Source organism: Micromesistius poutassou, assembly GCF_964030765.1.
Source record: "Micromesistius poutassou genome assembly, chromosome: 17".
NCBI lineage: Eukaryota > Metazoa > Chordata > Actinopteri > Gadiformes > Gadidae > Micromesistius > Micromesistius poutassou.
Genome location: NC_140287.1, coordinates 14,637,262 through 14,659,356, shown reverse-complemented (window position 1 = coordinate 14,659,356; position 22,095 = coordinate 14,637,262). Strand labels below are relative to the sequence as shown.

The following is a 22,095-nucleotide window of genomic DNA, read 5'->3' as shown; positions in this document are numbered from 1 at the left end:
CTTGAGTGAATGTTGACTGTATTTGGTTCATGTTGGTCACAGCCGTTGCTCTGAACGTTGCCTTCATGACCTAGAGTTTTTGAAAATTCATAAGCAGTTTTATATTTTTTTCTCCTGTTCCATATTAAGCATTCAATAAATATTTGATTTATTGCTGTATGAATTCCCTTTTAGAGGCTGAAGTGTGTCTCAAGTCTTGTAATGGAAGTGTGTCTATGATGAGGCGTCTCTGAGCCGACTTGACTCGGTACAAATTGAACCACCGACTTGAAATGCGCGCCTCGGCTTCCCTGCACGCGCATCCTGCGTCACTGCGACGTGATCACCTATTGGCTCAGACCACAGCCAGTTCGATTGGACGCTAGTGCCTGAAGTGACCTTTCACCCAATAGCAGCGAAGTAAACACTGAAGAACTCAAGACCAGCATGGCCGACAACTTTACTCTGTTCCGTCCTTGAACCGAGACACTTATACGAAGGAAGATAAGGGCTGTTGGGAATAGCGCACTTTACACCGCACTGTAGATAAGCCATGGTAGCTAACGCTATGCTAAAGTAGTTTAAGATAAGCTGTGGTAGCTAACGCTATGCTATAGTGGTCTAAGATCACAGTGCTGATGATCAACAGACGCTCATCTGCAAGGCTCAGCGCGTGCACTGGAAGTCATTGATTGACGCGCGTTCAAACCACAGCCTCTAATCGTGCACACATGTGACATGTGAAGACTTTGTCACACCGGCTGCCGCTGTCTTGCAGCATCGGGTTAATAAGTCTTCAGCTGAAGAATTTCGCGTCTTGCTGGAACCACGAGAACGACCCAACAGCAGTGCCACACACACACACACACACACACACACACACACACACACACACACACACACACACACACACGCACACACCGGTCCGACATGGACGTCGCTCTGCGCAGAGGTTGGAGTCTGAAGACCGCCTTCCCTTTCATGATCTCTCGTAGAACGTTGTCATTGTTTTGGAGATGTGGCGCCGACACAACCCGGGCGCCAGCTCCCGCAGGGCGACGGGGGGCAGCGGCGCCCCGCCGACACGCACACTCCGGGGCGGGTGAGGGCACGGAGCGGAGTCCCGCTGCAGCCCCGGAGAGACGACCCTTTTCCCGGTTGTCTCAGGAGGATTTGGCGTTCTTCAGGGAAACACTCCCGGGCGGAACCATCACGGACCCAGACTTATTGGAGGCCCACAACGTAGATTGGCTCAAGTCCGTTAGAGGTGAGAATGTAAGATATGGATGAATGGATGAACGCTGTCTGTGTTAACTCGAAGTACTAAACGCAAACCGGCATCCCCGGTCCCCGATGCAGGTCACGGTGAACTGCTGCTCAGACCTCAGACCACGGCGCAAGTGTCTGAAATACTGAGGTAAATAACAACACACTGGATGGACGTACGAATGGAGGAATGGAGGGCTGAGCTATTATACCGGGTAGACTGTTTGTTATGGTTTTAACGGAACAACGCCTCCTGCTGTTAGGTACTGTAACGGCCGCAACCTGGCGGTGAATCCCCAGGGGGGGAACACGGGTCTGGTGGGAGGCAGCGTCCCCGTCTATGATGAGATCATCCTCTCCACAGCGCTCATGAACAACGTCCTGACCTTTGACCCGGTCTCCGGTAAGCAGCCTTTGAGAAAGTTAGCTTTTGGTTTGGTGCGTCTTCAGCTGGTAAGTCTTCAGCTCAATCAATGCGTTTTTCTTCCAATATATGTCCGCACCACACCACCACATATATTCTGCACCACTCAGAACAAGGAGGGATCCTTTATTTCTCTTGTGTGTGTGTGTGTGTGTGTGTGTGTGTGTCCCCGTGTCTCCAGGTATCCTGACCTGCCAGGCGGGCTGTGTGTTGGAGGGTCTCTCGGGGTACCTGGAGGAGCAGGACTTCATCATGCCCCTGGACCTGGGGGCGAAGGGCAGCTGTCACATCGGGGGCAACGTGGCCACCAACGCCGGGGGGCTCCGCCTGCTGCGCTACGGCTCCCTGCGGGGGACGGTGCTGGGCCTGGAAGTGGTAAAGCTCAGCGTTTAGTCCCTCGTGTCGTCACTGGGAGATCCCACTCATTCATGCATATTATGACGTCATACCACCAGGTGTGAGTGTGATTAGCCGTTACGAGCCGTTTTTGAAAATCTGCCTCTTCTCACATCACAAGTGGGCGTGTCCACCTAGATGTATGACGGCTAGATGAGCAACGTTTGCTGCGGTCCGACTGGGTAGGCTGGTAAGACTGATCTATCCGGCACACGTCTAGGTGGACACGCCCACTTGTGATGTCAGAAGAGGCAGATTTTCCAAACGGCTTGTAACGGCTAATCACACTCACACTCACTGGTGGTATAGTATGTCACCTTTAACTGGGAAATCCCACTCATTCATATTTACCATGGCTACTATGAATGTCATTAGCTGATGCTTAGCTGATACCACCAGACCATCCTCATCCTAAACCACTGGTGGGACCTCAAGCCTCAAGGAGGCTGACGCTACACTGGTCCCTAGAAACATCTAGCAACACGAGCAAAGCACCAACGAAGCACCCTCTCTTTCTCTCTCTGTGTCTCTCTGTCTGTCTGTGTCTCTCTGTCTGTCTGTCTCTCTCTAGGTGCTGGCAGACGGCCGGGTGCTGGACTGTCTGTCGACTCTGAGGAAGGACAACACAGGATATGACCTCAAGCAGCTGTTCATCGGCTCAGAGGGCACGCTGGGCGTCATCACCGCCGTATCCATCCTGTGTCCACGGAAACCCAGCGCCGTCCACGTGGCCTTCCTGGGTGAGCCCCCCTTTATCTGGGCTGACCAATAAGATCAATGTGTACAGTCCTGATAGTTGGCCAAGGATATCGCCATACAACTATTAAAATGACAGTTTCTTTCTAGTTTTATTAGGTTGTTAATGTCAATACGCACCAAGCAAGCTCTGAAAAGACTGACGGATCTCTTAAACGACGAAAGGATCTTTTAAAGGGATCTCTTGAATGACTAAGGGATCTCTTAAACCACTAAGGGGTCTGCGCCTGTGTCTCCCAGGCTGCCAGACCTTCGACCAGCTGCTGGGAACCTTCAAGCTCTGCAAAGGCATGCTGGGAGAGATCCTGTCAGCCTTCGAGTTCCTGGACGCAGCGTGCATGGGACTGCTGAACACACACCTGAAACTACCCAACCCCATCACAGGTACACAGAGAGGGAGGAGGAGGAGGAGGAGGAGGAGGTGGTGGTGGTGGTGGTGGTGGAGGAGGGTGTGGCAGCCTGTCTGTTGGTCTCTCATGTGAAGTATTGATGTAGTTCCCCTAACGGCCTCTAGGTGGTGGGCTGCGATCCTTTTCTTCATTCGGTTAGGATCTCACTAGTTGGTTCATCTCCATTTTATCAAGGCCCGGGTTTATAATACCATTTCGTTCAAGGGTTATTCCAGAACCCAGGATTCAAGTCCCGAGCATTAAAGATACTTAATGGAATTTAACCCCCGGACACGCCCCTCCCTCTTGGCTGTCCCGGCAGACTGCCCGTTCTACATCGTCATAGAGACGTCGGGATCCAACTCCGCCCACGACGAGGAGAAGCTCCACGGCTTCCTGGAGGAGGCGATGACCTCATCGCTGGTCACTGACGGGACGGTGGCGAGCGACGACACAAAGGTCAAGGTGGGTTAACTTGGGACGGATGGTGACCCACGGTGAACCACCTGGACTCTACACCGGGACGTCCCTCTGTGGTCCCTGAGGCAGCTGGGGATCCATCACTGTTGATTTATACTGTGTGTGTATGTGTGTATGTATATGTGTATTAGTGGCGTACAGGTGTGACGGGAAAGGACCACACGAGTCCAAAGAAATACCTGTAAGTCTGAATGTATTGGCCTGGTATGACTGAATCGTGTGTGTGTGTCTGTGTGTTTGTCTGTCTGTCTGTCTGTCTGAAAATGCATGTTTGTACACATGTGCGTGTCTTCATATGTATGTGTGTGTGTGTGTGTGCAGGCGCTGTGGTCGATGCGTGAGCGCGTGACGGAGGCTCTGACCCACGACGGCTACACCTACAAGTACGACGTGTCTCTCCCCGTGGAACAGCTCTACCAGCTGGTCACGGCCACCCGGGACCACCTGGGGGGCCGCGCCAAGAACGTGGTGGGCTACGGACACGTGGGTGAGGACCGGGGGGGGGGGGGATGGTGTGTGTGTTTGTGTGTGTGTGTCTCTGCCTACATGTTTGTATGTGTGACTTTGTGTGTGTGTGTGTGTGTGTGTGTGTGTGTGTGTGTGTGTGTGTGTGTGTGTGTGTGTGTGTGTGTGTGTGTGTGTGTGTGTGTGTGTGTGTGTGTGTGTGTGTGTGTGTGTGTGTGTGTGTCTCTCTCTCTCTCTGACTATGTGTTATGTATGACTCTCTCTTTGTGTGTGTATGTGTGTGTGATTGTTTCCCTCTTTGTATGTGTGTTTGTGTCTCTCTACCTGTGTGTGTGTTCGCTATAAACCAGAGGTACATATCAGTAGGGAGCTGCTAGGAGTAATTACGTTGTACATAACCATATTTCAAAATTGTACTTGATTCTGGTGTGTGTGTGTGTGTGTGTGTGTGTGTGTGTGTGTGTGTGTGTGTGTGTGTGTGTGTGTCTCTCTCTCTCTGACTATGTGTTATGTATGACTCTCTCTTTGTGTGTGTATGTGTGTGTGATTGTTTCCCTCTTTGTATGTGTGTTTGTGTCTCTCTACCTGTGTGTGTGTGTTCGCTATAAACCAGAGGTACATATCAGTAGGGAGCTGCTAGGAGTAATTACGTTGTACATAACCATATTTCAAAATTGTACTTGATTCTGTTATGTGTGATTTGTGTGTGTGTGTGCGCGCGCACGCGCTCCATCCAGGTGACGGTAACCTCCACCTGAACATCACGTCGTCCGGGCCGGACCCCTCCCTGCAGGGGGCCATCGAGCCCTTCGTGTACGGCTGGACGGCGGGGGTCCGCGGCAGCGTGAGCGCCGAGCACGGCCTGGGCCTGAAGAAGAGGAACTACATCTACTACAGCAAGCCCCCGCCCGCCGTGGCCCTCATGGGCAACATCAAGACCCTGCTGGACCCCAGGGGAATCCTGAACCCCTACAAGACCCTCCCAGACGACCTGGACTGAGGGGTGGGGGGGGTACATACATAGAGGAGCAGACATTATACTGTATGTATTCATGTGATTTTGATTTGCCAAATTGAAGACTTGATTGTATTTACTGGGTTCTTTCATTGTGTGTGTGTGTGTGTGATGGCTGGTGTAAGCAGCCTCTCCTGGCCCAGTCTGATTGGACTCTGGGGCTGGGTGAGGCGGCACACCTGTTGCATGTTGAGTAATCAGTGTGCAACAGGTTAAACCAGCCGCCTCCACGCACACACACACATGCACGCAAGGTAGAGATCTGCTGCAGGGCAGTGGAGCACCAGGTCATGGTCATTTACTGCAACTTCTGGCATTAACCGGAGGTGGTTGTAGCAGCCAGCTCGGTGGTGGTAGCATGGACCTTGTTAGGATGAAGGATTTTCAGATGCAATCAATCACATGTATTTTTGTGGAGACTACAAATAATTGAAGCTTGATCTGTACCCCTCACAATTATTATTATTTATGAATCCATGGCTCGCCTGTAGATCGGGGTGGGGTTGTAATCCGTTTGTACTACCGCTACTAACTACCTCTAGCAGAGACGCTACCTGCACAGAGACATGCAGCTCCGTCCTCTCCCTAAACCCGGCGGGTTTAACCATCGTGATGGCTTAATAAGAAGCCTGAAAGTGTGTACATCGACATGTAACAGTGCAGTAAATGTTTTATTATTACATATAAAAAAAAGTCAAAGCAACAACACAGCGGACGTCTTGTGAACATTTATCTGGAAGCCGTCGGTGTGAACCGGGTAGAGCGGGACGTCGAGAGGCCACGCCCGTACTGCAAGGCATGATGGGAGAAAAGGACGCGGGCGACAGGTGCCCTGACGGACATATTCTCCTTTCCTTATCTCCTGGCTCCTCACCTCCTTGTTCCCTCGGCAGCAGACGGCAGGAAACATACATAGCAGCTCTTGATAATGATGTGACGGATGATTTCTATATCATTATACTGTTAATATAACCATAATAATAATTGGATTTGCTGGTCCTTCCAGCCACCAGACTGCCCAGAGCAGCAGGGATCTGTACATTGTGTTCAGTGCGTGTTTCCCTACTTTATGACGTCATTATTTATAGCTCCATGTAGTAGAGTATTCCCATGTGTACAGTCCCTCAAACACACACTACAAACCAGGAGTACATATCAGTAGTGTGCTGCTAGTAGTATTTACGTAGTACATATTTCCAAATTGTACTTTGGAAGAGTACAGTGTGTGTGTGTGTGTGTGTGTGTGTGTGTGTGTGTGTGTGTGTGTGTGTGTGTGTGTGTGTGTGTGTGTGTGTGTGTGTGTGTGTGTAAAACAGATGACCTGATTGTCTTTGAGCAGGACATCCCGACAGCATGTGAAATTCATAAAACCTACATAACAAAAGAAAGGAGGACACTTGAAGACGATCCATTGTAGTGCTGAGCGTGTGTGTGTGTTCTCGTAGCGTTCAGACCAGAGCGGTCTCGTTATGGACAGAGATCCTGTGTTCTTCAGGCTGAGGTCACAGTCCACCGTCAGGGTCAGAGCAGGGGGGGGGTGGGGGGGTGGGTGGGTGGGTGGGTGGGGGGGGGGGGGGGGGGGGCTGGCCGGGGTCCCACAGCGACGGCTGGTTCCTCAGACAGTTCTCCCAGTTCTTCCATCTTCAGGTCGGTACGTCAAGAGGTAGAGGAAGGGGGGGAGGAACGGAGAGAGCAGGACGGATCACGCGCCATTTCCCCCTCCTGGTCCACCGACCACCTATCCCAACGCCACTGTGGCCTCCTCTTTCTCCTCCCTCTTCACCTCCTCAATCCTCTCCTCCGCCTCCTCCTTCCGCTCTCCTCTCCTCTCCTCAGGAGTCCTTGCCCTGCTCCTCCTCTCCTCTCCTCTCCTCAAGAGTCCTTGCCCTCCTCCCTCTCCTCGCCCTCCTCCTCCTGCTCCTCCTCCTGAGGAGTCTTCGCCCTCCTGTTCCTCCTCCTCCTCCTCCTCCTGCTCCTCCTCCTCAGGAGTCCTTGCTCTTCTCCAGGGAGCCGTGGATCTTGTCCAGGGTCTTCTTGATGCGCAGCGCGGTGAGCCGGGCTGACGGGTTCTGGTACCAACACTCCTTCATCAGCTTCACCAGCGCCGACAGCGTCTGAGAGAGAGAGAGAGAGAGAGAGAGAGAGAGTCTCCAGGTGACCATGTGACTCGTGTCCCCCTACTGAAGTCTCCAGGTCAGGTCAGTCCCCCCCCCAAAAGAACCGTTGACCTAAAGCTGAACCAAGTGTCCCTTTACCTTCTCCAGTCTTGAATGTCTGTAGAATGTCTGTCTCCAGGGCTTACAGGGCAAACGTATTGCGTCAAAGTAGAAAATATGCTTATTAACTGCGCTCCGGTTCTCGATAAAGCTGTGCTGTCCTAGCGCGGGCGTTACTCACGGGGTCGGAGAACCAGCGGTTGGGGACGAAGGGCCGCTGCTGCTCCACACACACCACCCTCCTCATGTCCTCGAAGCTCGGGTCACTGGGCACCTGGTCGTAGAACGGGGGCCCGTACTCCTCCACCAGGCCTGGAACACGGGGGGGGGGGGGGGTTAGATACATCAAAACACAGGGGAGGTAGACCCGGACCAGGGGGGGCTAGAAACCTGGGGGGCTAGATATGTGGAACACACAGGGGAGTTAATCCAGGACCATGGGGGGATAGATACATGCTCCATGAAGGTGCCCACCGTTGCTGTAGGTCCTCCTGGCGATCTCCCACAGCACCAGGCCGAAGGCCCAGATGTCCACCCTCTTGTAGGCGTCGAAGCAGTCCGTCTGGATGCTGTCGTCCAGCACCTCGGGGGCCATGTAGCGCTTGGTGCCCACCTTGGGGTTGTTGCCCACATCCAGCAGGTTGTCCGCCTGGGAGTGGGTCACGGCCAGCCCTGTGGGGGGGGGGGGGGGGGGCTAGACGTTAGATGGTCATCTTTATACAACCATCTAGAATCTAGATGGCTGCTAAAGGGGAGGTTCTGACCAGGTCGGTCTAGATAAAGGGGCCGTTGTGACCCGGGTTAGTCTAGTGAGATGGTTGGTTGAAGGGGAGGTTGTGACCCGGGTTAGTCTAGTGAGACGGTTGGTTGAAGGGGAGGTTCTGACCCAGGTCGGCGATGCAGCAGCGCAGCTCCTTGGTCACCAGGATGTTCTTGCTCTTGAGGTCGCGGTGGGCGATGGCCGGCTTCCCCTCGGCGCCGAAGATCTCGGTGTGAAGGTGCACCAGGCCGCTGGCCACCGACGCCGCCATGGCCAGGCCCTCGCTCGTCTCCACGGCGACGCGCTGCAGGTAGTCGTACAGCGAGCCATTGTCGTGGTAATGGGTGATGAGCCACAGCTGGGTGCTGGAGTTACGGGAGGTCATGTCAGACGCCATGAAACCTGGGAGAGGAGGACACACAAAAAAGAGGAGAGGAGGAGGTGAAGAGAGGAGGAGGAGGACGTGGAGGAGATAAAGAGGAGGAGGTGAAGTGAAAGGGAAATGAAGAGGAGAGAAAGAGAAGTGGAGAGGGAGAGAAGAGAAGAGGAGATTGAGATGAAGAGGAGAACATGAAAGAGATGCGGAGATGAAGAGATCAGGAGGAGGTGATGAAGGAGAAAAAGAGATGAAGAAGAAGAGATGAAGGAGAAGAGGAGGAGGAGGAGATGAAGAAGAGGAGGAGGACCGATTTTCTCAATTTCATGTTACTCATCTTTTGAAACGCTGCAATGCATATTTTGCAAGGCAGAGAAAATGGTAAGCTTTGTTGCATTTTCAACTTCACGGTCTCCTGTCTGAGACCAGACCTTCATGGTCTCCTGCCTGAGACAAGATCTTCATGGAGACCTTCATGGTTTGCAGTCTTGAGACCTTCATGGTCTGCTGCAGTCTTGAGACCTTCATAATCCTGTCCGAGACCAGACCTTCCTGGTATCTTCTCTGAGACCCTACTGGTATCTTCTCTGCCGCTGGTCCCACTCACCCAGGATGTTCTCGTGGCGGAGCAGCACTGTGTTGTAGATCTCCGTCTCTCTGAACCAGGACTTCTCGTCCCTGGAGGAGAAGATCTTCACCGCCACGTTCTCCCCCTGCCACTGGCCCCGCCACACCTCCCCATACCGCCCCTTACCTGGGGGAGAGGGAGAGAGGAAAACCACATCAAGTCATAAAGCAAAGACTACATTGCTGGACCCATTAGTCATGCCTGCTCTGTCCCAGGACCAGTTCAGTGCATCAAGTATTTATTCCCTTCTGTGTCAACCCTTTGGATAGTTAACCTCTTCTCATGGCAAACCCTGTTGTTCACATTGCAAATCTTTACATTTCCTGTAAATAGTAGAAGCTACTATATTCACGCACACACCCACACAGCGCTGAACAACGACACTTCCTTGTCTCACCACTGGGTACAATGAGATGGGGGTGGAAAATGGCTTATTCACATCTGCACTCCACACTCAAGTCGAGGTCTGTTTATGGTCAGTCGCCTAGCAACCATACCAGCCCAGAAGGCGTGTGTGTGGTTCCTCGTCGGGCGTGGTCCGTGTACACACCTACACACTCCATCAGGCTGATCTGCCTGGCCACCGTTCTCTGGACCAGGAAGGGCAGACCGGAACCCGAGCCCGAGGTACAGGAGTGGTCCAATAAGTCCTGGGGAGGGAGGAAGACATCAAGAGGTAAGACCGCCGGTCCACGAAAGGAGACCCCAACCCCCAACATCAACTCTAGTGTTGTCGAGGCATTGCCATTGTCTGGGTGACACCCATGCTTCTGCATGAATAACCTCTGAACGGCTCATTTCAGGCCCCATTTCAAAAATAAAAGCGTGCTTACCGCCAGAGTGCTGTCCCCCAGGTTGGAGGTGATGAGGCCGTCCACCGCGCCCTGCTCCGTGTCAAACTCCTGCAGCCTGTGCAGCCGGCCGTGGTGCAGCCTCCTGCAGGCCAGCACGGAGCCCGCGGCCAGCAGGACCAGGACCCCCACCGGACCCAGGACCAGCAGGGCCACGGTCCGCACGCGGTACCGCACCGACTCCCCCTCCGGGGCTGTGGGGGGAGGGGGGGGGGAGCGGGACATGGGGGTCAGGGAGGAGGAGTGGGCATCTGAGGATTTTAACTGGGATACTTTAAGAGGGAGTGGATGGTCTGATTTAAATATGTAGGTCAGTGGAAAGTGCTCGGAGGATGTCTGTTTGTTTGATTGATTGGGCCTGCCCCTGTGTGAGCCAATTCGATTTCAGACTGCTCCCGTCCCATTTCTGACCCAATCAGGGGTTCTCTACAGTGCTTGGTTCGGGGATGTGTTTTCCCAGGTTAATAGCAGGTGTGATGAATGTAGGGAGGGAGGAGAACGGGAGCTGACGTTTGTTTGTGGTTGTCGAGTAGTCAAATTTTGCTCTCCGATGACCCCTAAATCTGAGCTCCAGCTCCCTGCCGGGGGAGCAGCTCGCTGTGTGGAGCAGCTTACTTGGGTCAGGGTTAGGGTTAGGTCTCACTGGGTCAGGGTTTGGGCTCGCTGGGTCAGGGTTAGGGCTCGCTGGGTCAGGGTTAGGGCTCGCTGGGTCAGGGTTAGGGCTCGCTGGGTCAGGGTTAGGGCTCGCTGGGTCAGGGTTAGGGCTCGCTGGGTCAGGGTTAGGGCTCGCTGGGTCAGGGTCAGGGTGAGGGCTCACTGGGTCAGGGTCAGGGCTTGCTGGGTCAGGGTGAGGGCTCGCTGGGTGAGGGTCAGGGCTGGCTGGGTCAGGGTGAGGGCTCGCTGGGTGAGGGTCAGGGCTGGCTGGGTCAGGGTTAGGGCTCGCTGGGTGAGGGTCAGGGCTCGCTGGGTGAGGGTCAGGGTCAGGGTTAGGGCTCGCTGGGTCAGGGTTAGGGCTCGCTGGGTGAGGGTCAGGGCTCGCTGGGTGAGGGTCAGGGTCAGGGTTAGGGCTCGCTGGGTCAGGGTTAGGGCTCGCTGGGTGAGGGTCAGGGCTCGCTGGGTGAGGGTCAGGGTCAGGGTCAGGGCTCGCTGGGTGAGGGTCAGGGTCAGGGTTAGGGCTCGCTGGGTCAGGGTTAGGGCTCGCTGGATTAGGGTTAGGGCCCGCCGGGTGAGGGTCAGGGTTAGGGCTTGCTGGGTCAGGGTTAGGGCTCGCTGGGTCAGGGTTAGGGCTCGCTGGGTCAGGGTTAGGGCTCGCCGGGTCACCTGACAGCAGCAGGGTCATCATGGAGCGGCGCGTCACGTTGCCGTTGCACATGTCCTCGGCGCAGCAGGCGATGGCCTGGTGCAGCGAGGGCGGCGTGAAGCAGTGCAGCTCAATCTTCTCCCGCTCCTCAAAGCAGCCCTGGTGCAGCTCCACCGGCCCCCCGGCCCCCTGCTCCCCGCCGGCCCCCCGCTTCACCGACGAGAAGCAGCGCCGGCCGTGACACTGGCTGGTCTGGAGGCACTCGGGGCTGTCGCACACGCACACCAGCTGTCCATCTGCTCACACGCACGCGCATGCGCACAGACACAGAAACACACACACACACACACACACACACATACACAGACACACACAGTCAGGACGAAGCTGGCCTAGCTCTTGTATAACAGGAGCTAGCTTGAATATGATAACAGACAACCAAGAAACAGGCCTTGTTGTGTCTTCCACTATGAACTCTGTGAGTTCATGAGTTCATGTGAGGCATCGGATTTCTCCCGTTTGTTGATCACATTCTGTGGATACAAACGGCTGTGGAAAAGGACTGGAGACAAATCTGTTTTTGCACCTTTTCTATGACTGCTGACAAATCCAGAAATGCATCCACCAATCAGAAGTCAGGTTCGCTAAAGCCTATGATCAGAATGGTCAAACCAATTTGTGTCTCCACAGCATTTTGTATCAGTAAGTATACATATCTTCCAACTATCAATCATTACAATCAATGTTGCATTAAGGATGGGCATGAGAACTGGATCTGGAAGCATCTTCACGATGGCAGCAGGTGGCTATGGGAGTATGGGTCAATCGATTTGCGAAAAGTAACCTGTGAAAATGATCCGATAAGAAATGTATTTTTGTCTTTGGGAACACCGAAACAAGAGTGGTACCCTTGTAGTGCTACCCTTGTTTACACCCGACAGCAGTGATGCTGCATCACACAGTACAGAGTGGACACGTAAAGCGGTGTACTTCAGGACCGTGTTTCACATGTAGCTCACCTGTTCCCTCGGCGATGGACTGCACGGCCTTCAGCAGAACCATGAGGAGCAGCCGGACCCCGACGTGATCCATGATGCGGTGCGCTGCGTGCGGGACGCCGGGAGATGGCGGAGTAGTAAGAGGAGACGGAACCAATGGGAATGTACATGTTGTTGTAATTACATTAGCAGCCCAATGAACCCCAATGAATGTACATGTCTTCCAACAGCGATAACAACGGGAAGGAGGAGTGCACCGAGGGGGGAAATCACTGTAGTCCACAATGGTCGTGTGCAAAGGGTTATTACATTGAATACAGACGATGATTGCATCCATCTCCAAAGCAGATTTGTGTTGACGAGTCTTAAGACTGACTTAGCGAAGACAAACAGAAAATCAGTGGCATCAGCTTTAAATATTGAACAAAAACACATGCTACGGCATCCAGATGGTCCAGGGATGACAAGGCTACAAGCCCACTACGTTAAATGATGCCTGATTTAGTGAGCCATCACGAAGAGGCACAATGGCATGGCGTTCTGCGAGTTTTTCTTGATCACCAAAGTGTTCTTGTTCATGCGGAGAACGGGACAGAGAGCAGCGGTAGTAGAAGCCAACATGGCCCGGACAACATGGCCCGGACGGCGAGCCGTTTTACGGCCGGGGCGCCGCCGCCTCCCCGGCGCCAGACAGCCCGTCTCCCCGTAGCTGCTGGCTACAGACTAGCTGGCTGGACAACAACACGTTTCACATCTTTAAAACCCAACGAAGTACGAATGTTCTTACCTGGCACAGTCGTGCGGTGGTATTTAACTCATTCTCCTGGTATTTGTTGACAGTATATGTGGAATAGTCATGCGGATAAGAGACAGCCAACAGGGAGCCACAGCCCTGCACACCCACTGGCCGGTGGGGTGGGTTTTTCTTTTTCAAAACTTTATTATACCCACGAAACGAACAGCGGCCATACAAAAACACGACAGGCAGGCTACAGATTGCATGGCAAAATAAGCAGAAGGTATACATTCAATGTTTTTTTTTGTATTCTGTTTATTTAAGATTCATAAAAATAACGAGAACTGGAAACAATACACAACCCCATAAAATAAAACACTGAATTTAAATCAACACAAATTAATGCAAATATGAATTTGCCATTTGTGTGTGTATTATTTTTTTCTCACAAACGTGTGCATACATGCGTGTATTTGTCTGTTTGTGTGTATGTGTGTGCATGCGTGCATGTGTATGTGCATGCGTGCATGTGTATGTGTGTGTGTGTGTGTGTGTGTGTGTGTGTGTGTGTGTGTGTGTGTGTGTGTGTGTGTGTGTGTGTGTGTGTGTGTGTGTCTGTGTTCATGTGTGTGTGTGTGTGTGTGTGTGTGTGTGTGTGTGTGTGTCCACGCCTGCTACCATGCCCGTGTCACATATCACCATAAGGAGCAGGAGATGGATCAGAGAGCAGGTACAGGTCTCTCCCAGCCGGGTCCCATGGTCCCGGGAACAAACCCCTGGCTGTTCGCCGCGCCGGAGCTCCGTGGTCCAGTGGGCCGGAGCAGGGGGCCGGAGTATCCAGTCTCCCCAGCAAAGAGAGCCGTTGTCTGCAGAGGGTTTTAATTAAGGACCCCTGGAGGTCAGTGAGGAGAGCCAGGTGACCCGGGGTGCCCCCATAACCCCCCCACCCACCGGGGGAGCTGGATCTCCTGGGGATAATGGAGGGAGGAAATGCCACCGGCCGAACCTGAGACGGAGGAAGGATTATCCACCCAGACGCTCTTAGGCCTAGGAAGAGGAGGAGGGGGAGGAGGAGGAGGAGGAGAATAATGTAGTGTTTTCTTCTTTAGTCATCCATCTTATATACCTGCCTTACACCCCCCCTCCTCCTCCCCTCCTCCCCCCCCCCCACACACACACACCACTCCTGCTCACACTCTCTCTCTCTCTCTCTCTCTCTCTCTCTCTCTCTCTCTCTCTCTCTCTCTCTCTCTCTCTCTCTCTCTCCCTCTCCCCCCTACCTCCCCCCTTTCCGCTCCTCTCTCCCCCACCAATGCCAGGTTATAAAAAGGGGTAGGGGCTGAACAGGTGTTTTTTTTTCTCAGCCTACCTCGAACCAGAAGCCTCCTGTGAGCTGTGTGGACCAGACAGAGGAGATCCAACCTGAGGTTTCTAACCTGTCGACATGGAGCATCTGGACACCAGACTCACCGCTCTTCTGCTCCTGCTGTCCGTCGTTCCCTTCTCCACCCAGAAGAGCTCAGGTAACCCACCATACCCTCACACTATTCAAGGTAGAACTAGGCAAGGCAAGGCAAGGCAACTTTATTTATATAGCACTTTTCATACACAAGGCAGACTCAAAGTGCTTCACATATAAACATTGTCATACAATAAAATAAAATAATAGATAAGTAAAAAGTAAAATAGATAGAGAGTAAAGGCAAAGTTAAAAAAAAAAAAAACTAGAACTAATTAAAGTATTAGTTCGAGTTCTAGAATAATAGAATAGAATAAAGTATTAACATTTGATCACAACATAACATCTGTTAAATGGCCCACCTGCTTGTCAGCGACAGCACTAGCCCTGTGATTAATTATCGGGTCTAACCTTTCTTCTTTGTTTCAACATGTTTCATTTTAGATGCTCATTATATTTTTTGTCATTTTTATTCATTTCACGAGTACTACTAGTTCTGTGTGCCACTTTAAAACACAAAGGTGCAATAAACCTTTTAATAACTTTACATTATAATACAGTTTGTAATGATTTTTGCAATATACATACATACATAAACTCATACGTACAAGTGTTTACTATTAGCAGTGTCATTTATTCTTCATTATATATATGAATAATTAACTAAAATAAAATGTATCTGTATATTAATCATTGAGGCTGTGTCATAAATACAAATTCTACGTGATGAAATCTGAAGTGTGTCACCTGGTGTGTAGTTTTTAACCTCTGGTCTCCTGCAGTCACCTGGTGTGTAGTTTTTAACCTCTGGTCTCCTAAAGTCACCTGGTGTGTAGTTTTTAACCTCTGGTCTCCTAAAGTCACCTGGTGTGTAGTTTTTAACCTCTGGTCTCCTGCAGTCACCTGGTGTGTAGTTTTTAACCTCTGGTCTCCTGCAGTCACCTGGTGTGTAGTTTTTAACCTCTGGTCTCCTGCAGTCACCTGGTGTGTGATGAGTGACGCGGAGGAGCAGAAGTGCCTGGACCTGGCCGGGAACGCCACCCTCCACCAGGTCAGGGGAACTCTGCTGTGCACGCGAGGACTCCACTCCAGGGACTGCATGGAGAAGATTAAGGTACAACAGACCTGCTTGGATACACTGGCTTAAGACTGTAGTCAGTTACTAACTGGCTTAAGACTAGTCAGTTACTAACTGGCCTATTAGACTGTAGTCAGTTACTAACTGGCTTAAGACTGTAGTCAGTTACTAACTGGCTTAAGACTAGTCAGTTACTAACTGGCGTATTAGACGGTAGTCAGTTACTAACTGGCTTAAGACTGTATTCAGTTACTAACTGGCCTATTAGACTGTAGTCAGTTACTAATTGCGTAATACGTAACAGTAACGATAGCAACATGACAGTGAAGCAGAGCTACTTCCTCATCCTCAACACTTCCTCATAAATAAATCGCTGTATTAACTGCAATAACTTTACAGTTACTTTGTGTTGAACTGTGGAGTAACTTCCAGAGTCCTGTCGCTGTACCCCGGTCTGTCTGCTGGTTCTTTTGGATTTAAGATCCGATTGCTCTGATGAAGGGGTCTCAGTCTCCCCCGGGGTCACGTGACTCAATGTCTCCTTTCAGAACGGCACGGCGGACGCAGCCTCCATGTTTGTGGACGACATCTACGCGGCGGGCCTCTGCTACGGCCTGGAGCTCGCCGCCGGGGAGTCACACAACGGCGTGGGTGAGTGTGGAAGGGAGGGAGGGAGGGAGGAAGGGAGGGAGGGAGGGAGGGAGGGAGGGAGGGGAGGGGAGGGGGGGCGAGGGAGGGAGAATTCTCCCAAATGCCTGAACGAGGTCTCCCTCACACACCCTCTCTCTCTCTCTCTCTCTCTCTCTCACCCTTTCTCTCCCTCACACCACCCCCCCTCTCTCTCTCTCTCTCTCTCTCTCCCCCTCTCTCTCGTCCAGACGGGGTGAGTTACTACGTGGTGGCTCTGGCCCGGCGGTCCTCGTCTGACCTCTCTCTGCTGGAGATGCACGAGCGCAGCTCCTGTCACCCCGGGATACGGACCACAGTGGGCTGGACCGTTCCTATTGGCTACCTGGTCAACACCTCCCAGATCAGCGTGGGGGAGCAGTGCAACTTCCCCAGAGGTGTGTGTTTGTGTGCGTGTGTGTGTGTGTGTGTGTGTGTGTGTGTGTGTGTTTTGATTCTAATTGGAAACTGTGTAGATCAGAATGATACTCAGACACACACACACACACTCTGACAGTCTACAGTGACTCTATAGTTTAAAGAATTAAATAATCTGAACTTAGTCTGATCTTAGTCTCTAAAGAGTGAGAGAGAGGATGTGTGTGTGTGTGTGTGTGTGTGCGTGCATGCGTGTATGAGTGTGTGTACCGGTAAGTAAAAGAGGTGTGTGGTAAAGTGCTCTGTCTCATAGTGTATCCATCTCTAGCTTTTATCCAAATCTACATCCAAAGTGACTCACAGTGAATCAGTTCAGGACGGGGGGGGGTATTCTTACGCTCCTCTTCTTCACTCCCTCCCCGGCTAGCGGTGGGAGACTTCTTCGGCTACAGCTGCGTGCCGGGGGTGCAGGACACCCAGCACGACCCCCGCGGGAGCAACCCCAAGAACCTGTGCGAGGCCTGCATCGGGGACGACAACGACCGCCACATCTGCGCCAACAACCCCAGAGAGAGGCACTTTGGAGAGGCTGGGGCCCTGAGGTACCCCCCCCCCCCCACACACACACACACACACACACAGATACACACACACACACACACACACACACACACACACACACACACACACACACACACACATACAGACACAGACACACACAGACACACACAGACACACAGACTGACAGACACACACACAGACACAGGCACACACACAGACACATACACACACACACAGGCACACACACACACACACACACACACACACACACACACACACACACACACACACACACACACACACACAGACTGACAGACACACACACACACACAGACACACTGACAGACAGACACACAGACACAGAGAGCAGCGTATAACGGAGTATAAGGCCCAGTGGTAGGATGCGCTTCAGGAATCTGAGAGGAGATGCCACGGTAACCGATAGCTACAGGGCGGGCTGGTCCTGATGCTGGGGAAGCACTTTGCTTCCTCAGAGGTCATCGCCTCGCATTAGCCCCATAGGCTGAGCCCCCTGCAGGGAGACGACTCCCAGAGCCAAGCAGGCGTGTATATCTTCCTCTGTGTTGTGTTTCCTTTCTTCTTTAGTGTAACTTGAGCTCAATTCAACCATGTCCCGTCAACACACACACACAAACACACGCACACACACACACACAGACACACACACACACACACACACACACACACACACACACACACACACACACACACACGCACACACACACACTCCTAAATGTAGACAACCAGGATTGGAGTCGGCAGACAGACACACCACTCAGTTATTTAGCGGATGCTTTTAGCGACTGACAGGAACAAGCAAACAAACGTAAATATGGAGCCCGAAAATACCTGTCAACCGTGGAGTAGAACCACAAAGAAACAAGGCAGGCTAGACATATTTTCTGCATGTCTGTAATCAAGTCAAGCAAGCAAGTGAGTCAGAATTCAGTTTTTGAATTCAGCAGTTACTATTTATTCACTTGAATGATTTTTGTTCTGTAGTTGACTGTTGTGTTTGACCGATTGTGCGTGCGTCGTGTCGGTGTCTTCCAGGTGTGTGGCGGAGAACCTGGGCGACGTGGCGTTCGTCAAGCACACCACGGTCTTTGACAACATCGACGGTCAGCGAACCCCTTCAGCTCCCTTCAAATACCTTTATTGTGTTTCTGTTTTTGAGCGTGAACATGAGGATGTGAATGGGGAACATAGAACTGCTCTTTCCTGCCTAGACACACGGTGTCAGTGTTTGATCAGGCGGGAGAGAGAGAGAGAGAGAGAGAGAGAGAGAGAGAGAGAGAGAGGAGAGAGAAGAGAGAGAGAGAGAGAGAGAGAGAGAGAGAGAGAGAGAGAGAGAGAGAGAGAGAGAGAGAGAGAGAAGAGACAGACACACACACACACACACACACACACACACAGAGCCAGACAGACAGACACAGAGCTAGACAGACAGCCACAGACACAGACACACACAGACACAGAGCCAGACAGACGGGTATTTCTGTCCTTGCTCTCTGCGCCCCCTCTGGGCAGCCGCCAACATTAATGGTGATCATTATCGCGGCCCCGCCACGCCAACGCAGAGCCTTCTCAAGTCCAGTCCAGAAAGAAACGTTGTCCTTGTTAAACCAACCATTTCCTCCCCCGTAAGGCCGGGGGAGGAAGGGCCCGTCCAATTAGCCAAGGTCAAAGAACAGCAGAGCAGATCTGCTCCCAGGGATGTGACGCTCATGTTCTCTCACTCTCGCTCTCTCGCTCCTCTCTCTCTCTCTCTCTCTCTCACCCTCCCTCTCCCCCTCCTCCCCTCCCCCCTCCCTCTCGTTTGCTGCCCATTCCAATTCTGTCCCGCCTCGGTTAACTCAAGGTGATTTGTGTGGCTGAAACGTATTGAAAAGGGAATAGAATCAAATGTTTTTAATAAAGTTTTAATAAAACCTAGAGAGAAAAACTATTTAAAGTCAAAATAATTGATGAGGTATATATTTTAAATAATTAATTGAACGCTAAATGACACAGAGGAGAACACATATAATGTGTTCCACATTTGACTACAGCTGAAATATCCGGGCTTTGGAGTCTATCTGTAGTCTGAAAGACGCCTAACCCACCCAGCCCTAGCTCATAAATGAATGTATCTAACAAATAAATCAAAATCCATTAATAAGTCATGTTGGATCAACGCGTCTGCCAAAGTGCATAGTAAACAATAGTTTTAAACAGTTCTAAAGACAGGAATAATTGCCATTTGACCACTAGAGGGCAGCAAACGCCTTCCACAGATGCATAGCGCCGTCAAAAAAGACCATCCTGAAATGCGCCGCATACAAATAGGTCACGCCTTACGGAGTTAAGGGATTACCATTTATGAAACAGAACCCGTGTGAACATGAACCATGTCTCTGGCGGGGTTCTGACAAAGGGACATGAGCACCAGTGGCACCTTTTGATTCACTTCTTCAAAGACAATGGTTCCTGGGCTGCGTTCAAAACACACCCACGCCCAACACAAGCTCATTCGTGACTGCCTTCTCATCAACCCGCTCCCTCTGTCCTCAAAGGTTTCCCATCGCACAGGTCCTTGAAGACAAGCTTCCAAAGGGGTTTTGATTTATAAATATTCTTTGTGTTTGTCTCCTTTTCATCCTCCTCTTTGTCCTATTATTCCTCCCTCTTCATGCTCAATCTTCGTCCTCCCTAACCTCCTCCTCCTCATTCTACATCCCTCCTCTCCTCTCCTCTCCCCCCCTCCTCCTCCTACTCAACCACAATTTCTCCCTGCTTTTCATCCTCTTCCCCCCACCCCCTCCTCCTCTCCCCCCTCCCTCTCCCCCCTCTCCCTCTCCCCCTCCTCCTCCTCTCCCCCCCCTCATCCCCATCCCCCCCCCCTCTCCCCACCCCTCCCTCTCCCCCCTTCCCCCTCATCCCCACCCCCCCCTCCCTCTCCCTCTCCCCCCCTCCCCCTCCTCCCCTCCCCCCTCCTCCCCCCTCTCCCCAGGGAGGAACAGGAGTCCTGGGCCCTGGACCTGGAGCTGGAGGACCTGAAGCTGCTGTGTCCTGACGGGACGGAGGCGGGCCAGAGGAGCACGGCCGCTGCCACCTGGCGGCCGTGCCCGCCGGCGGCGTGGTGGTCCGCCGGAGGACAAGTGCCGCGTCTGGAAGTTCCTGGAGCGCCTGCAGGTGGGCCGCCGCTGCCGCAACCCCCGCCCCCCCCCCCCCGCGTCGCTCAGAGGAGTGTATGTGTGTGTGTGTGTGTGTGTGTGTTGTATTTCTGTCTATGTGTCTGTGTGTTGTATTTCTGTGTGTGTGTGTGTGTGTGTGTGTGTTGTATTTCTGTGTGTGTGTGTGTGTGTGTGTGTGTGTGGTGTTGAGGACACCTGTTCTCCTTGTTCTACTCTCTCCTGCAGTGTGGGAGTCTGCATTTGATATCTGCTCAAGTCAGGTGCACTTGTTGTACTGCAGCAAAACAGATCGTGTGTGTGTGTTAGTGTGTGTGTGTGTGTGTGTGTGTGTGTGTGTTCAGGTGTGTATTTATGTGTGTGATGAATGCCAAACCCCTGAGACGTGTCTGTGTTTTAATGTGTTTGTGAGTCTGTTCTTGTGTGTGTTTGTGTGTGTGGTCAGGTGTGTTGTGCATGTGTGTGTGTGTGTGTGTCCTAGTGTATGTTTGTCTGTGTGTGTGTGTGTGTGTGTGCTTGTGTGTTCTTGTTTAGGTTTTTGTGTCTCTGTGTGTGTGCTTGTGTGTTCTTATGTGTGTACATGTGTGTGTTCTCCTGTGTGCTTTTGAGTGTGTGCGCTCAGGCAGGTCATGCGGGTGTGTTGTGCATGTATATATATATATATATATATATGTGTGCATGTGTGTGTGTGTGTGTGTGAGTGTGTGTTGTCCATCAGTGTAGTGTTGAACCACTATCTGAGGACACGGGTTCTGCAGCGTGCCGTTCCCCGCCTCTAAACGGCCATCTGTCTCCCTTACTGAGTGCGGAGGAGTTGCCACGGTGACTGATATGTCCTCTGCTCTCCGCAGCAATGTGGATAAATGCTGATACACACGCGCCACCACATTTGCGCACACACACCACACACACACCACACACACACACACACACACACACACACGCATCTACACACATCTAACAGTCGTAATAGGAGTTAGGGCTGCGAACAACGCACACAAACAAAATGGTACACGCAGATGAAAGAACGTACACACACACACACACACACACATACACAACGCACGTGCACATACACACACACACACACACACACCCACACCCACACACACATGCACACACATTCATTTGCCCGGGCATCCATGCTCACAGAACCCACATAGCATGCACACGCCCACATTCAGAACATTTCATCTCTCTCTCTCTAACTCTCTCTTTAACTGTTCTAAATCAGACACTCTCCATTACTCCCGATCTCTCTCTCTCTCTCTCTTCCATATCTCTCTCACTCTCTCCCTCCCCTCTATCTCTCGCTCCCTCTATCCCTTTCTCACTCTCTTTCCCCTCACTCTTTCCCCTCATCTCTCTTTCTCTCCCTCTCTCCCTCTCCCTCCCCCGGTCTCCCCCTGTCTCCCCCTCTCTCCCCCCCCCCACCCCCACCCCCCCCCTCCCCCCCCGTCTCTCCCCCCTCCCCCCGCCGTCTCCCCCCTCCCTCCCCTCCCCAGAATGTGTTTGGCAACGCTACAGAGGGCTTCAGCCTGTTCAGCTCTGCTGCTACGGGAGGCAGACGTGCTCTTCAGTGATTCCACCCACCACCTGCTGAGAGTCCTGGGGAGCTACGCGTCCTGGCTGGGCCCCACTTACACCACCGCGCTGCAAGCCTTCGAGTGCGAGGGTAAGAGTGCGCGCGCACGTGTGTGTGTGTGTGTGTGTGTGTGTGTGTG

The 22,095-nt window shown here is 52.3% G+C and overlaps 3 protein-coding genes across 3 annotated transcripts in view; 2 read left to right on the top strand and 1 right to left on the bottom strand.

The window, feature by feature from the left end:
- The first annotated feature begins 420 nt into the window (after nt 1–420).
- d2hgdh (D-2-hydroxyglutarate dehydrogenase) lies at nt 421–6,709 on the top strand. Its single transcript, XM_084481758.1, has 9 exons — nt 421–1,246; nt 1,339–1,396; nt 1,509–1,648; nt 1,851–2,044; nt 2,637–2,805; nt 3,062–3,205; nt 3,533–3,675; nt 4,012–4,177; nt 4,893–6,709. Exons 1-9 carry the CDS (start codon nt 910–912, stop codon nt 5,153–5,155), a joined length of 1,614 nt encoding a protein of 537 aa, XP_084337884.1. The 5' UTR covers nt 421–909; the 3' UTR covers nt 5,156–6,709.
- A 431-nt stretch (nt 6,710–7,140) lies between these two features.
- acvr1l (activin A receptor, type 1 like) lies at nt 7,141–13,207 on the bottom strand. Its single transcript, XM_084481759.1, has 10 exons — nt 13,087–13,207; nt 12,321–12,404; nt 11,322–11,597; nt 9,984–10,195; nt 9,701–9,800; nt 9,130–9,276; nt 8,273–8,548; nt 7,861–8,058; nt 7,568–7,698; nt 7,141–7,284 (listed from the first exon to the last, which is right to left on the bottom strand). The coding sequence occupies exons 2-10, from the start codon at nt 12,391–12,393 to the stop codon at nt 7,153–7,155; spliced, it is 1,545 nt and encodes a 514-aa protein (XP_084337885.1). The 5' UTR covers nt 12,394–12,404; nt 13,087–13,207; the 3' UTR covers nt 7,141–7,152.
- Nucleotides 13,208–14,479: 1,272 nt separating this feature from the next.
- otomp (otolith matrix protein) overlaps nt 14,480–22,095 on the top strand; it is a gene marked incomplete at both ends in the record, with an annotated part of 9,882 nt that continues 2,266 nt past the window's right edge. Inside the window, 11 exon segments of the mRNA XM_084482126.1 lie at nt 14,480–14,558; nt 15,472–15,608; nt 16,121–16,223; nt 16,451–16,636; nt 17,044–17,218; nt 18,252–18,330; nt 20,201–20,270; nt 20,273–20,326; nt 20,329–20,372; nt 21,877–21,932; nt 21,934–22,046. Coding sequence (XP_084338252.1) covers nt 14,480–14,558; nt 15,472–15,608; nt 16,121–16,223; nt 16,451–16,636; nt 17,044–17,218; nt 18,252–18,330; nt 20,201–20,270; nt 20,273–20,326; nt 20,329–20,372; nt 21,877–21,932; nt 21,934–22,046 — 1,096 coding nt within the window.

What these genes read in the sequence shown, in the direction of transcription:
- acvr1l (XM_084481759.1), bottom strand. Translation starts at nt 12,393, where the DNA reads ATGGATCACGTCGGGGTCCGGCTGCTCCTCATGGTTCTGCTGAAGGCC. An exon ending in CTGCTGCATCGCCGACCTGG is followed by an intron (nt 8,059 to 8,272) that starts GTCAGAACCTCC and finishes CCCCCCCCACAG; the next exon opens with GGCTGGCCGTGACCCACTCC. An exon ending in CAGGAGGACCTACAGCAACG is followed by an intron (nt 7,699 to 7,860) that starts GTGGGCACCTTC and finishes CCCGTGTTCCAG; the next exon opens with GCCTGGTGGAGGAGTACGGG.
- d2hgdh (XM_084481758.1), top strand. Translation starts at nt 910, where the DNA reads ATGGACGTCGCTCTGCGCAGAGGTTGGAGTCTGAAGACCGCCTTCCCT. An exon ending in TTGGCTCAAGTCCGTTAGAG is followed by an intron (nt 1,247 to 1,338) that starts GTGAGAATGTAA and finishes TCCCCGATGCAG; the next exon opens with GTCACGGTGAACTGCTGCTC. An exon ending in ACTACCCAACCCCATCACAG is followed by an intron (nt 3,206 to 3,532) that starts GTACACAGAGAG and finishes CTGTCCCGGCAG; the next exon opens with ACTGCCCGTTCTACATCGTC.